This window comes from Lepus europaeus, chromosome 13 (genome assembly GCF_033115175.1).
Source record: "Lepus europaeus isolate LE1 chromosome 13, mLepTim1.pri, whole genome shotgun sequence".
Taxonomy (NCBI): domain Eukaryota; kingdom Metazoa; phylum Chordata; class Mammalia; order Lagomorpha; family Leporidae; genus Lepus; species Lepus europaeus.
Window position 1 is genome coordinate 69,805,984 of NC_084839.1, and position 16,176 is coordinate 69,822,159.

The following is a 16,176-nucleotide window of genomic DNA, read 5'->3' on the forward strand; positions in this document are numbered from 1 at the left end:
AATCTGCCTCCCCTTCCCTCTGCAGTCTCAAGTACCGCTGCTGCAGATTCTCTCAGCCTTACCTGACATCGAGGCCTCCAGCTGCATGCTCTGCCATACCTGACTCCCGCAGGCCAGTGCCCACTTCCTGTTCCCCTCTCTACTTCAGGACTTGAGAGGAATACCTTGCTGCAGGGCATGGGATCTGGCCTTCCTGGTGGCCAAGTGACACAATCCTGGTGAGCAGGCGCGAGAGCTAACACCCCATGGCAAAACCTGAGGAGTGCAGATCACGCAGAGGGTGAGTGTGTGAATTTCCTATCCAGCCCTCCATCATCCAGCGTCATGTGGTAGCCAAGCACCACATTTCTGTGCAGTCTATCTAGGGATGTGTCTTTGAGAAGCAGCAGCTACAAAAATCCTTTCTTTTTCTCTTCCTTACCCTCTCACTGCTCTGAGATTACACCTTCCAAAAAAGCAGTAGGACTTGAAGTAACCTGAATTAAGACAGTGACCTCATCCAAATAAGGCCTTCAACCACCACCAACACACTCTCAGCTCATTCCCTAAGCTTTATCTCCAATGCAGACTTCTCTCCTGACTGAGCTCCAGACCCAGTTGGATCTGACACGGGACACCTCCACTTGCACATTCTCACAGTCATCTCAAACTTCTATGGAACATAAAGTTCATTACTCTCCTTGAACATGTGCCCTTCATGTTTTAGGGAATGAAGAGATGGAAGACACCTTAATTGAACTCTCAATCTGTCCAAAGCAGGAGATAGAGGAGTTGGCTGCCAATTACAATGGAAACAGATGCTTACTAGTATAAAGCAGTGTGGTAGGAGCACATACTGAAGAAGCAAGCCTGCTTTTGGCCAGGCCCAGTGCTTGACGCCTGCATGCATTATCTCACTTAGCCTTCACAACAAGCCTGCAAGGTATCATTATTCCCATTCTGCAAGTAAGAAAACAGACAGAGATTAGAATTTTTTCCAAGGGCACAAAGTAACTAAACCCAAGCATATCTGAGGCAGGGGAAAGGTTTGTACTCTTTGATACCTCCAGAACAAGGATCAGAACTTTTGAGAAGGCTATCTTAATGAAAGAACAGGATGTCAGTTGAGGAATAAGGGTGGAGTGGGGTGGCAAGGTGGCGTGGAGGGAAAGGAGTAGATGGCACTCTGGGCAGTGGGAAGGGGACTGAGAGATAACAGAGTAGCAAGGAAACTGCAGGGTTCCCTGTAGCTGGCCCACCCCGCACATGTGGAGAAGTAGCCCCTTGAAATGCTAGAGAGGTAGGCAGGAGCCAAATCATGAGTAACCATGTGTGCCAGTCTAGTGAATTTAAATTTTAAATTCTAGACAATTAGGAGTCCTTTCAGGATTGTATTTAAAGTTTTAAAGGGACCACTTTAGAATTTAAAGGAGGCAGTGACATGAACCAGTTCGCCCTTTGGGAAGCTCTCTCTGACATTAATGCGGAACCGGCTGAAGAGAAGTGGTGACAAGGTAACCTGGTGAAGACTGCAGAAGCACCCAGAGCAAGAACTTAACACCATGTTAGAAACATGTGGGAAAGTAGACAGATTTGAGAGACAAGTCACTAAATTGGCGGAGGAGAGTGAAGGAGCTAAAGACACGCAGGTGCGTGGCCCGTTGCATCCTGGACACAGAAGAGGCAGTTCCAGTTTTGGACATGCTGATTTTGAGACAGACCCTTGTGGGGCACCTGTAGGTAGGTGGCCAACAAGTGACTAGATGAGTCTGGCACTCAGAAGAGTAGGATCTCGAGGGTAAGAAACTGCCACCAAGGGAAACGGATGGGACAAAAAGCCCTGTTCTCTTCTCAACGTACCACTAGAAGTTACCCAGGCTTGGCCCTCAGTGTCTTAATCAACAATAGGCAGGTAAGCAGCTTGGGTAGAGGAGATGGGAACACAATCTCCTCCCAGAAGAAAAACAGTGCGATCTGTGACTTCCTTAGACTAGAAGAGCCCACCTTGAGAGAGATGAGGTGAAGACTCTTTGGTACCAAGACACAGCAATGCTGCTCAACCACCTGTGTCCCAGGGCATCCGTCATTCATCACAAGTGACATACCAAGCATCTGGAATCTGAGAAAAGCCTAAGTAACCCACCTACCTTTCCAGGGCTGCCCTAAGTGGGAATATGGAGCCTAGGTTCCTACCCTGGAGCCCGGCTCCTCTTATCTGCCCCTTGCTCTCTAGAGAAGAAGCACACACAGAGGTTGTGGCCTGGACTTCTTTTCCCAAATGGGGAATATACAAGAGTACCAAGGAGCCAGACAACTAAACTAAACTAAGGCTAAACTCTCAATGCTCCGGTGCAGCCTAGTGGCTTCCAAACATTTAGGTGTTTCTAGTAGGTCTGGGTCAAGACCTGCAATCCGTAGGTTTTTTCAGCGCAGCACTGCAGGTAACACTAATTTGTAGTGAGGCTTGGGAGCAGCTTTTGCAACTTCCAGCCTTTCTTACTGGTGCGCCGCTTCAGTCTTCCCTAGTAGAGTAAGTATTTCCTCAGAAAGGCCAGGTCTTAACAGGGAGATTGTGGCCACCGCATCAGAGTCGGCCAGGCTTGTGATCACATCATTAGTCCAGCTTCAAAAATCAGGCTGAGGAGCAGTGCAAACTCCAGGAAGCACTGTAGAGCTGCCATAGGCTACACACTCCTGATCTGCCCGACTCTGTAAATGAACTTAGGTACCCGGCCATTTCCTCTTTGCTCAGGGTGACTTAACTGCACAAGAATTTGAGGGACACGGCATCCTATGGGTCACTAACAGAGGTCCCTGAATTTCCCACAGAAGCGGCTTCCACAGCAGCCCTTCTTCTCAACTCCCACTCCTGCCCACTGGCCCAAGTCCCACTCTCAACACCACACAGAAGGCTCTGAAGCAGAAGTTGCTTTAATCAAGGGGTGAAGTCCTCAGTCAGGGGGACCTCACTCAACCTTTGGTGGTGGGGTCTCAGCCTACCCCCCACACGCCCTGAGGCCCCTCAGGAAGGAGGGAACAGCCAAACAGCGAATTTCCGCAGAGGTCAAGGAACGAGAACAGGAAAAAACCCAGGTCAAAGGGTGGGGGTAGGACACGAGTGGGGCTGAATGGGGCAGGAGTAGCTTAACCCACGTGGTTCTACCTGGGGGTTGGCTGAAGTGGCTGTGCATCAGGCAGAGCAGCACCAGGGTGCTGAGGGTTGAAGGGGACAGTGGGGCAAGGAGTGCTTAGGAGATGAGGCGCCCGTGAAGTTGGTGCAGCTGCTCCTGTGTCAGCACCAGCCGGTGTCGCTGTCCAAGGCCAGCCACACAGGAGAAGGTCACTTTGCCCATGTAGACTGTGTCATCTTGCTGCTCTTCCTTGGCCTGGGGGTTAACGAGGGGAACAGGACCCCAGGTCAGGGGCTCACTTGAGCTGTGAGTCCCTGAAGGGGTCACTGAACACTGAGACCAAGACGGCCCCTAACAGACTGAGGGTTTTGAGTCTCTAGGCCACAGTACCTAGAGAATGGGTATACACAGTCTGACAAGGAAGTTTTGAGTCCCTCCTTATATCAAAAGTCATGGAAGGTATGTTGTCTATGTGCTAAAATAATGGAATTTCTAGAAACACTGCAAGCACTTTTGAGTTACTTGCAAATAAGACTTGGCCAAATAACCCAGGGTGTGCAACTGCTGGACTTGAGATGCCAGAGGCCTCTTCAAATTCTGGGGTAGACAAGGAGGACCCACCCAAGCCCTCCACACTGCCCATCTTCTACCCCAAGCTCCCTCTTACCCTAAGGAAGGCTGATGAAGGGAAGGTGGCAAAGGCAGTGGGCACAGTGGCTCCAGGGCGCTGGGACACTGTCTCCTTGAGGACTTCATCCTGGGGAGGGAGAAGGGAAGACAAAGGCTCATTTCTGGGACCCCACAGGCCAGCACAAGACATCCCTGGTTTCACAGAGACACCGACACCGAGGGGGAAGGGACTTAGTCCTATCACTATACTTTTGCTCTCACTTCCAACACCACACCTACTGCAGTCTCTCTGCTTACTTTAAGATCCTCATTTTCCCCACTCAGTGTCTAACACTTTTGGAAGCCATGCCCATATCCATTTTTTTTTTTTTTTTTTTTGAAAGGCAGAGTGGATAGTGAGAGAGAGACAGAGAGAAAGGTCTTCCTTTTTGCCGTTGGTTCACCCTCCAATGGCCGCTGCAGCCGGCTCATGGCGCTGATCCGAAGCCAGGAGCCAAGTGCTTCTCCTGGTCTCCTATGCGGGTGCAGGGCCCAAGGACTTGGGCCATCCTCCACTGCCTTCCCGGGCCATAGCAGAGAGCTGGCCTGGAAGAGGGGCAACTGGGATAGAATCCGGCGCCCCAACCGGGACTAGAACCCGGGGTGCCGGCACCGAAAGGCAGAGGATTAGCCTGTTAAGCTACGGCGCCGGCCTTTGCCCATCCATTTTGCCCACAGTAATCTCAGTTGACAGAGCTGCAGACTGAACCCTACCCCCTAAAGATGGTCCTGCTCATCCATTTTGTTGATGAGAATCTGTCTTCTGTTTGCACTGAGACTGTGACCTCCTAAGGTGAGAATTCGGCCCTTCCCTCCACACTCTCCCTAATGTACATCAAGGATATGGCTGAGCCCAGAGGAACTCGTTCCCCCAGTGAATGCTCTGAGGTGAAGTCTGGAGGGTGGGGAAGGGCAGAGTCTTAGCTGACCTTGAGTTTCTCAATGGTGTCACTCAGAGACTTGAGCTGAGCCACTTGCTCCATAAGCTGGGCTGATGGGCTCTTGGCAGCTGTGGGGAGAGAAAGCAGTAAGGCCCAGGCAGGCAGCTGTACTGGATTACAGGTCAGGCATGCAGGTACTAGCCCTTCTCAGGGAGCAGGCACTTAAGAGTGAGCTGGTGAACCAAGCAAACTGAACACTGAAGCCATCAAACACCATTGGGAAGAATTCCAATGGTGCAGAGACTGGCTGGGCAGGCGCTAAAATCCTGGGGCAAGGGGAGAGGGTCCGTTATTTATCTCAGGGATTGGCAGGTACGTACCAGGGCTGGCACGAGTGATGTCCACTACGTGTGTGTGTGTGCTCAGCTGATTCAACGTTTCTAGCAGCTGGCTGGTCTTACGATACAGCGCCCCAGATGCCAGCTCGCTGCTGGGGCCCTCATGGGGCGGAAGCGACAGCTTTGCAACATGTAGAGGGGGAAGGGCTGCCAAAGATGCCTTCATCTGGGCTCCCTGTAGAGGAAAGAGACAGTAGTGGTAGAAGCACTAGAAGGCCCTGCCATCTATCATCAGTAGGGCAGGCCCCCTCCACCTCCAGGCAGTTGTCCCTGTGGCCCTCACCTTGAGGATGCTGTTCTCATGCTGGAGCTGAGAGATGTGCAGCCTCATGGCAGAGATCTGCTGAAGCAGCAGTGGTGAGTCTTTCACCAGCCCAGGGCCTGGCACAGATCCTGGAACCTGCCCAGGGGCGCCCCCTGTGGGTACCATAACAAATGTCATCAGTCCCCAGCGGAGAGGGCTGAAAAACAGGCTCCATCACTGTCGGGAAGTTCCCCTTTCCTCATTCCCTCCCACCTCCAATCCTGGTTGCTCCCAAGGTGGAAGCCTCAGCTTGCTGCCCCAACCCCTATTCCCATCAGCCCTGGTAACCCCCAGCCAGGATGGTCTCTACCTCGCTGCTGTTCTTCTGTGCTCGGGACAGCCCATGGGGGAGCAGGAAAAGAAGAGAGAGGAATTAGAAGATTTAGGGGTTGGGGGTCCCACCAGAGGAATACTGGACATGACCTGCAGGAAAATCCTTTTCCTCATCACTGTCTCTAACAAGACCCTGCCTCTGTCCCCTCCCTATCTTTGGGGGAAGAGCAAGTATATGTGAAAGGACAGCAAATAGGAGTAAAGTCACCCGACAGGGTATGTGGTGTTGAGAGGGTGGCAAAGTCAGTGTTGGCAGGGGGAAGCACTGGGGGCAGGAAGCTGCCCCACCTCCTCCTCCTCCCACTCCAAGAAGGGCACTGGGAGTGCTCTAGAGACCTGATATGTCTGCTCCCTTAGTGCTCACCAGCAGCAAAACTTAAGTTCAGGATGCAAATGCATCCCCTTTCTCCTGAGGTTTCCCCATGGCTCTGAGGCAAAAGCTCCCCCTCTTTTGGTGGGAAGTTTTGCAAATTCAGAACTAGTGTTGGTTCAAAGAGCCTGTGCTAAAACAATAAAATGTGGTAATTCAGGAGATTCCCCCCAAAGAATACAGAGATCTCTCTACCTCGGGAGGCTCAAGCCAGGAAGGTGCCTGTTCACCTCCCAATATCCAGGGGTGCCAGTGACAGGAAGTATGATGAGAATAAGACCCTAGGGGAAGTCAGCTGCTGAGACACAGGAGCAGCAGGGACTGTCTAGAGGCCCTGAGGGTTTAACTCCAGGGCAAGGAGACTGTCTTCTGGAAATGAGAAGAGTAGAGAAGAAATGAAGAAAGAACAAAAGCTAACTACAGGCAGATGATAACCAAGATGGCAGCAGCTACTGCCTTACTCAGGAAAAGTGGGAGAATGTGTCTGAAAAACTGCAGGTAAAGAGCCTGACCATACTGAAGTGCCTAGGCCAAAGTCAGAAGAGAAGCCCCCAAGTGAGACTGGGAAAACTCAGCAATGGAGGAGGCAACTGTGCACACCACAGGATGAAGCCACGTGAACTCTGGGGGAACACAGTGCCCCAGCAGAGGAATGATGAAGACAGGCACCAGGCAAGGCTGGATGCCCTGGAGAGCTGGCACAGCCTGTGCGGGCAGACAGTCCTCTGGGATACAGGGTGAGGCAGAAAGGCCAGACTGTAGACTCAACAGAGCTATCTCCTAGAGTCTAGCTGTTGCTATTCAGAGCTGCATTGATAACTTGGTAGTGCCCCAAGTACTTTTGTTAGAGGGACTCAGCATATACCTTTGGGGAAAATGAAAACCTGCTGAAAGTACATTCCTGGCTGAACATCACAGGCAAAGGGGATAGAAGTCCAAGTGACATCAAGGACAGTCCATCTCCTCTGAGCAGTGCTGCCCATCCACTGTACTCACCACCAGCAATGCCAGACACCAGGGTAGCAATGCCCGAGGGTGGAGGCCCCCGGAGCCCCTCGATTGTGCGCTTGGACTGGCTGTTTAGCCGCTGCTTTAGCTCTGCCTTTTCTGCCTCCAGCTGGTCGATGTCAGCCTGGAGTGCATCCATTGTCTCCTCAAAGTCTCTGTGAAAGAGCATCTGGGCTTCAGCAGGGTCCCTTCCCCACGTCCCCAGCCCAGCTTGTCAGTCCTGACAGGCCCTTGCAGTGACTCTGTTAGTGAGAAGCCAGGGGCAGGCAGCACAGGCCTAGGCTGGGACGATACGATGGGGAAGGAGGATGGGGAGTCTCATGATAAGAGGGCTTGGGTAGGGGGACAGGTCAGGAGGAGAGAGCTGCAGCAGGAGGGAAGGCGGGAGGAGGCGGGGCCCCAAGGACGGTGCCTGACTTCTCCTTCTTCCGCAGCAGCGCCTGGGTCTCCTCCAGCCGAGTCTGGACTTTCTCGATGCGCTCGTCTGCATCCTTGGCAGCACTGTCCAACTTCTTCTCCAAGAGGCTCAGCCGCACATTGGCCTCACTCAGCTCCTCCCCCTGAACAAGGACACAGAGCTTCGCGTTCCCTGACAAGCCCGCCCCCACTGCTCCTGGGACCTGGGCCAGGCCGTAAGACAGAAGCTCTCTTGGGACTCTAGTGACTAGAGTCCTGACTGCAGGCCTCACTTTTCCCCTCAACCTCCAAGCTTTCTGTCTTGATCCCCAATACTTTCTGGCCCCCCAGTCCCTGAGAGCAGTCTACTCTCACCTTAATCTTGAGTGACTTCTTCAACTCCTTGATAACGGTCTCTCGATCCTCGAGCTTCAAACCCAGGCCTTCAGCATCTGTGATCTCTGCACGAAGGGCTGCAGCCCGCAGCTCAACCGGGGGAGGCTAAAGGAAAGGGTAGGGCAGGAGAGAAGCTTATTGATGTGCTCATTTCAGAGGAAAACCTTGTCTTCCAGGAAGAACAGTGCTCTCCAGACACCTGCCCCCTGCCTCTCTGCCCTCCCACAACCAGCAGCAGCTCTGCAGGTGCTGCTCCTCCAGGCTGAAGGAGCCGCCAAGAAAATCTCCACCCACCTTGCTGGGGGGCCGCTCTGCGTCATACTCGCCCTCCTGCATGGCTGTGGCCAGCTTATTCATGGTACTGATGAGGATGTTGCACGACTGGCGCAGGCACTCATAAGGACTGCTGGAGGGGCTCCCATAGATCTGCAGGAGCCAAGGAAAGGAGTGAAGCCCCACACCAGCTGCTGACTTCCTGACACCCTTCTGCCCAGTCATCCAGGTTCACCTGCTCGCTTGCTTTGAAAGCCAGTTCCTCCAGGGCAGCCACCAGCAGCCCCTCATTTTCCGCCAACGGGGCAATGAGCTGGGCAGCAGCAGCTGCCACCTCCTGCAACACAGCTACCACCCACGTCAAGTGTTTCCTGCAGTCCAGGAGTGTGTCGGACACCTATGTGACAGGCCAAGAGTCAGGAACTCATCCTGAGTCCAGCACCACAGTTCCCAGCTACACAAAACCCATTTTTGTTTCCTGACCGCATCCAGATCTTAATGTGCTAGGCCCTTCTGGTTCTATTCCGCTTCCTTCCCTTCCCCGCTAGCAGCCCTAAACCTGTGGTCCAAAGGCCAGCGCAGCTGGGATCCCAGGAGCATCAGTCCCCGGCATTCGCCTTCGGATCTTCTTGCAGAACTGTCGGATGTCACTGCACGATGTCTCCAGGTCCCGGAGCAGGAGGGAGATATCTGTAGCCTCCTGCCCACTCTTCTCAGCAGACAGGAAATGGACAGGAAACCAAGTCAGTAATTAAGGCTGAGTGTGAGAAGGTGAGAACTAGGCAAGAGGAAGAGCTCACACAGATCTACGTGTGCTCTCACCTGCAGGAAGGCACGCAGCCGTCCTACCTCCACGCTCATGCAGTCGAGGGCGCTCTGGGTGAACTGAGGACACAAACATGTGCTTTAGCCCCTAACAGGAGCCCTTCTGCCCCATCATAATTCCTAAGAAGGCAATACTCTCTTTTCACCCCAAACATAAGTGAGTCCTCTGGCTTCCCTGATCTGGCTTTGGTGACCATGCCTGAGGGGGCCAAATCTCTTGATCTTTGTCCTCTATTTCTGAGCTCTACTGGAGGCTTAACCACCAGCCCAGACACTGCACCTTGATGTGGTCAGCCAGCTGTAGGGTACAGTCCTCAGGCTGCTCGGCAAGATGGATGCTGTACAGATGCTAAAGAGATAAGGAAGAAGAGATAACCATTAGTCCCTGGAGGAGTAGAGAGTTCTTCCCAAAATGCAGTTTCATCGCTGGGCATCATGGGTCTCCAGAGGTACAAGAGAATTCAGAGGTAGAAGCAGCTGCATCTTTAGGCAAGTTCATGTAACAGCAAACCAGACCTCAAGAACCCATCCAGGGTCACACAACTACATGGCGATGGCTCCCATCAGGTGAAAGCTTCCCTCCCTTCTGTCCCAAGCCTAAATTCCTGCCCCAGACCTGGTAGTACTTGATGGCCTTGGTGAGAGGCTCCACGTTGACAGTTTCATCCAGCTGATCCTTATGTAGCAGCTCAATGAGGAAGTCCAAGGAGCGCTCATGGGCACTCATCTCAGGGTAGAGGCTGCCCACCTTCTTATACACATCCACACTGCACTGAGAGAGGGCACTAGAGACCGGAGAAGGGCTCTGTGAGGCCAAGGTCAGCCAGGCATCCTCCGTTCCAGTCAGTCCTGCACCCATGGTCCTGGAGTGCGGGGCTCCGGAGTCACTTACTGCTCATAGCGGTGTAGTGTAGCCTGCAGAAGACTCAGTGAGTACACCAGCCCAGCAGCAAAGCTCAGCTGCTCCCCAGCAGCTCCACGCAGCCCAGGCCGCTCTGAACAGTTCTCACTCAGTTCAAACTTCTCCTGGGCCTGCTTCCGGATCAGCTCTGCCTGTGGGAAGAAGACCAGGGCCTTGAGACTCAGAGCAGAAGAAGGAGAACATAGACTCAGGAACACACAAGGCACAGAGTCTAACAATTGGATCAAATGGGGAGCATGGACACATGGGAGAGAAAGAAAAATAGCTCTGAGACAGGCTGGGAGTCTTGCAGTGGTCAAGGCTAACCATGTGACTGGCAAAGCTTGTGAGGACTTAGGATGTGAGAATGAAAGGGCACTGAGACTAGTGGGACCAGGCTCTTCCCTGGCTTAAGGCGTTGCTCCTGCTGTCTCTCAGGCTAGAATGCTAAACCACCACTTATCCCCTTAGGCTAACAACTCCCAGTCAACTTTCTATTCCTCAGCTCCGATGTTACTCCTTCAATCATATCCTGCCCCCATCTAAATCAGCTCCCTAACTGTGCTCTCCCACAGAGCATACAGAATTTGTAACACGGTCAGTCATCCCTGGGTATCCACGGAGGACTGGTTCCAGGACCCCTCTCTGATAATAAAACCCACACTTACTCAATTCTCTTATATAAAATAGTATAGTATTTGCATAAAACCTACACATATCATCCTATAGACTTTAAATTATCTCTAGATTATTTATAATACCTAATATGATGCAAATACTTTGTAAATAGTTGTTAACACTGTGTTGTTCAGGCAATAATGACAAGGAAAGAAGTCTGTATGTGTCCAGGACAAGCTCAGTTGCTTTCTCCTTGAATATTTTTGAGACACAATTGGCAGAACCCACAGGATATGGAGGGCTGACTGCATTTATTCATCTGTGACCTTGCTAACTGTAATCTTCCACTACCTCATGAACTCTGTGAGCAGAAACACTGACTGCAGTCTTCACTTGGCACCCTCAACGACCAGCTCACAGCTGGTCCAACTGATTTCTGCTGAACATGTGAGTGATTTGCCATACCTTGCAAATGAGACGAGGCATAAGCAGCAGTACCAGGATGCAGTCATGGTCCCCACCTGGCCGAAGGAAGCTGTCTGGCATGAAAGCTGTCAGCAGGGACATGTGCCGGTTCGCCTGGGCAACCTCCATCTGCCTTAGTTCCATCTCAATTGCCTGTGAGGTGGAAAGGGAAGAAGGCTCTCAGCTAGGGTGAGGAGAGCCTCAGAACTCCCAGGCCTTGCTCTTCCAGGTCCCTTGTTTCTGGGACAAGCTCAGGCTGGGAATATTCCAAACCACTGCACAAAGCACTTCTTCCCCAAGGATACTGAAGCCCACACCAGGTCAGCCCACAGCCACACTCAGGCTGAGCTTCTGTACACCCTGCTCCTGACCTTGGCATGGGCCTTGGTCTCAGCAAATTTGATTTTGAAGTCAAAAGTCTCTGGAGGTGGCTGCTGCTGCCTCTCCACAGATGCTTCCTGCTGGTTGGTCAGCTCCCGATTCACATCCTGGGAGTAGAGACAGTGATGCACAGCTGGGTCATGTGGGGGTCATGAGGGGGCCCTGGGGTGATTGCTGTGGGACAGCAGAGGGGTAGCAGACACCTGAAGGTGGGCAGTCAGCTGGCGGTACTTCTTGATGGTCTGCTGGTAGTCTGCAACTGTCTCCTGGGCTGCTTCCACACGCTTCTGGGCCTCACGCACTCGGGCGCCTGCCATGTCCAGCTGCTCCCGCAGCTCCAGTTCTGTCTCACGTGCATTCTCCTGCAGCTCATCGTTCATCTCATTCATCGCTTCCTGGGATACCACAAGGTCATTGGGGCAAAGGAAAGTCAGGGTCAAGGTAGGGGAGTCAGGCTGACTCCCCTCACCACATACCCTGCTCAAAGGTCAGGGGTCATGTGTCCGCCTCTCTCAGCAGGTTCCTTGCAAAAACTTTCCAACAGGGTCTGAAGTCAGAGGTCTGCTCTTCTCTTACCAAGTCCCCCACAGTCTCCCTCAACTCCCGCACTTTCTCCTCCAGATTCAGGTTGCGGTCCGTCAGCATCTCCACCATCTCCTCGGCACCCAGAGCAGCATCCACCTGCGTTAGAGGGAGGGAACAGGGTGAAGGGCTGCAGGAAGGTGCCCAGAAACAGGAGGCACCAACAGGAGGGGATGGGGGGCTGAGATCCCTGACCTGCTCCTTGAGCTCGTCAATGGTGCTCTCCGCCTGGCTCAGCTCCTCCTGCAGACGCTCACGCTGCTGCCGCACCACTTCCAGCTCTTGGTTCTTCTTTTCCATGAGCTTCTGGAGCTTCACATGCTCCTGCTTCTCAGAGGAAGAAAGATCCCGCATCCTGGAGGGGAGAGGGGAGGAGAGAAGGGTACAGCGTGTGTCAGAGTCAGGTGATGGGTGCTCCAGCGCAGGTGGAGACAGGAGAGGGCATGCAGAGCCAAGCAGAGGGAGGACCCTACCTCACCAGGGCATCCTTCAGGCGGGCATTCTGCTCCTCTAGCTGCTTGAGCTGATAGCTGGACGCAGCCCCATCCGAGCCTGGAGGGGACCATTAACACTTTTGGGCAAGGCTCTCATGCCACCATTTGGCCCCCCGCAGCTCGTAGGCTCTTACCCTTCTCTTCAATCTCAGCCTTGAAGATCTCCAAGTCAGTGGTGAGCTCGTCGACACGCTCCTTCAGTGCCTCCACCTCCTGCTGCAGAGACTCAGCCCGCTCTTCAGCCATCTCCTTGTCCAGAGTGGCCATTTCGATGGCATCAGCAGTGTCAGCCATCTCCTCCATGTAGCGTTCCTTTGCCTCCAGAGCTTCCTTGGCTTCCTGAGGAAGGAGTGGAAACAGGTGGGAGCAGGAGCACAGAGAAGACCCACGCTACTCTTTATCACAGGTTCAGTTTCCAGCATACCCTCCTGGGTCCCTCACCCTCCCCAGCCACTCCCTTCACTCCAAAGCCCACCTTCCGTGCCTCCTTGAGGCGCCGCTGCAGGTCCGCCTGCTGCTCCTGCATTTTGCTCTTCCATTCCTGCACTTGTTCTAGCTGGATCTTGTGTTTCTCCAGCTCTTTTAGCTTTGCCTTGTCTTCTGCCCGTTTCAGGCGCAGGGTCTCCAATTTCTCCTCCAGGTCCCGCACCTGGGCCCTCAGTCCCTCTTCTTCCTGCAAAGGAGCAGCCCTATGGTCTATGCACAGCCTACCCAACCTCCCCACCAAGAGTGAACTAGAGAAGAGTAGACAAGAATGTGTACAAACATCACCCCAGCCCCATGGTCAAAAGCAAGTGGCATACAAACTCCTGAAAGGAAAAGTCTAACAGAAGGGCAGGAAGGGAAAGTATACCAAGTAGCAAGATATCATATGCCATGTCCCCACTCTTTCTGATTTAAGTTTTGGGTCTTCTCCAACCCCAGAAGTTTCCAAGAGCATCCAGAGGTCACAGGCCCTTGGTGTCTAGATTTTCCTTCACTCCAACCCCAGTGCTTACCTTGGAGGGGGAAGGAAGCGGGGGTGCTGTTCCAGGAGAAGTGAGGGCCGGTGTTGGGATGATGGGTGCTGCCAGCGGAGTCTGAGCTGGGGTGCTGGGCTCACTGCTGCTCAGCTCACCTGCTGATGCTGAGCCAGAGGGACCCAAGGAACTACTGGCCCCAGACACCCCGGTACTAGCTGGGCGGGTGGGCTATTCAGAGAGGGTACAAGCAGACCACAGAGAAAAGAGAGGACATGAGATGGGAAAGGGAGAGAGAGAATATGACAATAGAAGGACACAGAGAAGGAAACAGGCAGAAAGAGAGTATGAAAGCACAATGAGAACAGAGAGTGAAAGGGACAGGGAAAATGACACAAAGTCACAAAGAGACAGTAACAAAGGACAAGGGTGGGGGGAGAATAGAGGGAGACATAAGATTATAAGGCTACTCCCTTGGTACTTACCCCACATTCCTCCCAACTCTGTCACTATCTTTTACAGCAGAATCTCATACTCCCCAGAAAACTCCCCTCTGTGACCCACTTGTGATCATTCTAATAATTTCTTATTATTCCCAGTCCCATCCTTGCTCCAGGTCTATTCCCTCCTCTCCAGGGAGGAAAAGTGCCTTCCTCAATGTCATTCCCAGAAAGAAGATATGAGCATTTGCTCCCTTTCATGTTCCCAGAGAAAGCTGGGCTAAAGAAGTGGTGCAAAGCTCTCTGCCCCTGAAATGCCCTCCTTACTCTTTGGCCCTCCATTGCTTGTTCTATTTCAGGGGGCTTTATAGGTAAAGGGGCCAAGGTAAGAGTTCTACCCCTGGACTCTAGCATAACAACATTTGTACCACCAACCTTCTGTCATCTCCCTCCCCCAAGACTAGGAGCTCCTAATCAGGGAATATAACTCAGGCCCCTGGGGAGCTGCCCTAAAGCCCCAGCCCCTGGTGTGGACAGGCCTGGCCAGTGCTCTCTCAATCAAGGCTGAGCCTGGAAGCTCTCCAGCTGGGCTGACACTCAGAGACAACATGCTACCCAGAGGCCCCTCCACCCAAAACTTTTCCCATATGCATTCACCTCCTCACCCCCTGACATTTTACACTGCCAAGTTCACCTCTCTTCCAATCCCTCCCCGCAAAACTGGTCAAAAGTCCTTGTTCAAGAAAGTCTGCCTTCATTAACCACAACTCTTCTCACTTCTCTTTTGTACTCAAGCTATTGGCTTAGACAATCTCCTAAGAGCTGGAAGTCATTTTCCCGGGAGCGGCCTGTCACCACTGCAGGGCCCTGTTCCCCCTCAAAGAGAACCCAGGATGCAGCGACCAACTGCTCCTTGCTGCACACACACACCCACACACATGCACATGACTGAAATGTGTGTACACACTCAGAAGCTTGTGCAGAAACCTGTTTTTCTCACCTTGGGCCGCCGAGTTGTGGTCTGGACAGGCAACAGGAGCCAGAGGAGAAGTAGTCAGGAAGGACAGGATAAGGGCAGAAAGACAGACAGCAAAGGGACAGTGGTGAGAGGAGAAGAAGTACCAGGAATGCAGCTACAGTGAGCCGCCACCACCACCCGTCCACCACCATCCTACTTCCTTCTCCCTCCAGGGAATCCCCATCCTCCTCCTCCTCCAGGACCCTAAAACTTCAGTTTCCCTTGCTTCCTGCTCAAGCCGTTCAGGCCTCACCCCTGCAGACACCCTGGAGATCCCAGAAGTCCCGGTCTCCTAGGCTGAGCCACGGGAGACCTAGGGCAGCAGCTGGTGAGGTCTCCAGAGACCAATCCTTCAGGGAACAACCTCTCCCACTCCAGCCCAGAGCCAGAGGCTCCGCCCAGCTGCCTCTCCCAAGGACTTTCCCAGGTCAGCTTCCTCCTCCAAGTGCTAGACTCCATGGAGGACTCCCTAGAAACCCCTAGTGACAAAAGTAATATGAGCCCAGAAGTGGGAGATCAGATCCCTATAGCAGAACAACACTACTGTTTCCCCCACCCCACCTCCCACCCCCAGGACCAGATAGATACTGCAGTAGGCCCCAGCCCTTAGGCAGAGGGCTCAGGTGTCAGGACTATGAATATTGCATTAGCAGAAGCTCAGAGCTCAGCAAAGTAACCCCACCCAGCTGTACAAAAGGAGGTGGGGGTGGGCAGCAGCAAAGAGAAATGACTGCCCTAAATCAAATCCAGAACCTTTGGGTTACTGCAAAGTAGAAAATGGATGCTTAACTACAACTCCCAAAAAGCATTCGTGCTACCCAGGTGGTTCATGGCTCTGGAAGATAACAAGATTTGGCTTGGGCTCTGTTTCCAGGAGTCCCCGAGCCCATGGAGATCAACCAACCCCTCACCCCTCCTGCCCTGGAATACACCTCCATAGATGTGGGTCACAAAGTATCCCAGGGTCCCAATCCCACCTGCTGAAGCTCCCAATACAGACCCTGGGGGAGCAGGGATGCAAGACCAACCAGCAACTGTTCTAGCTAAGGTTGGCAGAGATACACAGGCCTACTAGAGACACTGAGACACCTGCTTCCCCCATGGTCTACCACAGGAAGCTCGCCCAGGGCCACTCTGCAGTAAAGGCTGCCTGAAGCCCAGGCCTGTGAGGCCACTAGGTACAAGGCCTGGAACACACACTCAGAGCTAAAAGCAGGCAGGGCAGAGCGCAAACGCCCAGGGCGTGGAGCAGGGTGGTGACACACACCTCCCCCTACCCTCCACCTCCTCCTCACCTCCTCCCCAAACCAGGTAGACAGATGAAGTCAGTCAGCCCCCAACCCCCACCCCAGCAG

General features: G+C 53.1%; 1 protein-coding gene across 3 annotated transcripts in view; it reads right to left on the reverse strand.

Moving 5' to 3' along the window:
* Window positions 1-2,892: 2,892 nt before the first annotated feature.
* The window catches only part of DCTN1 (dynactin subunit 1), a 30,719-nt gene continuing 17,435 nt past the window's right edge, over window positions 2,893-16,176 (reverse strand). For 2 of the 3 annotated variants that reach the window (XM_062209685.1, XM_062209683.1), the window contains exons 5-29: window positions 13,403-13,594; window positions 12,880-13,077; window positions 12,539-12,743; window positions 12,384-12,462; window positions 12,106-12,265; window positions 11,905-12,009; window positions 11,532-11,723; window positions 11,319-11,435; window positions 10,948-11,100; window positions 9,856-10,016; window positions 9,580-9,748; window positions 9,244-9,312; window positions 8,961-9,023; window positions 8,698-8,847; window positions 8,374-8,535; window positions 8,160-8,291; window positions 7,845-7,970; window positions 7,491-7,633; window positions 7,062-7,228; window positions 5,673-5,687; window positions 5,342-5,475; window positions 5,041-5,233; window positions 4,709-4,788; window positions 3,778-3,867; window positions 2,893-3,365 (exon numbers count right to left, since the gene is read on the reverse strand). In XM_062209685.1, the coding sequence (XP_062065669.1) occupies window positions 3,228-3,365; window positions 3,778-3,867; window positions 4,709-4,788; window positions 5,041-5,233; window positions 5,342-5,475; window positions 5,673-5,687; window positions 7,062-7,228; window positions 7,491-7,633; window positions 7,845-7,970; window positions 8,160-8,291; window positions 8,374-8,535; window positions 8,698-8,847; window positions 8,961-9,023; window positions 9,244-9,312; window positions 9,580-9,748; window positions 9,856-10,016; window positions 10,948-11,100; window positions 11,319-11,435; window positions 11,532-11,723; window positions 11,905-12,009; window positions 12,106-12,265; window positions 12,384-12,462; window positions 12,539-12,743; window positions 12,880-13,077; window positions 13,403-13,594 (3,393 nt within the window). In that variant the 3' untranslated portion in view covers window positions 2,893-3,227. The remainder of the gene's footprint in view (window positions 3,366-3,777; window positions 3,868-4,708; window positions 4,789-5,040; window positions 5,234-5,341; window positions 5,476-5,672; window positions 5,688-7,061; window positions 7,229-7,490; window positions 7,634-7,844; window positions 7,971-8,159; window positions 8,292-8,373; window positions 8,536-8,697; window positions 8,848-8,960; window positions 9,024-9,243; window positions 9,313-9,579; window positions 9,749-9,855; window positions 10,017-10,947; window positions 11,101-11,318; window positions 11,436-11,531; window positions 11,724-11,904; window positions 12,010-12,105; window positions 12,266-12,383; window positions 12,463-12,538; window positions 12,744-12,879; window positions 13,078-13,402; window positions 13,595-16,176) is intronic. The other variant, XM_062209684.1, reaches the window with a different exon arrangement.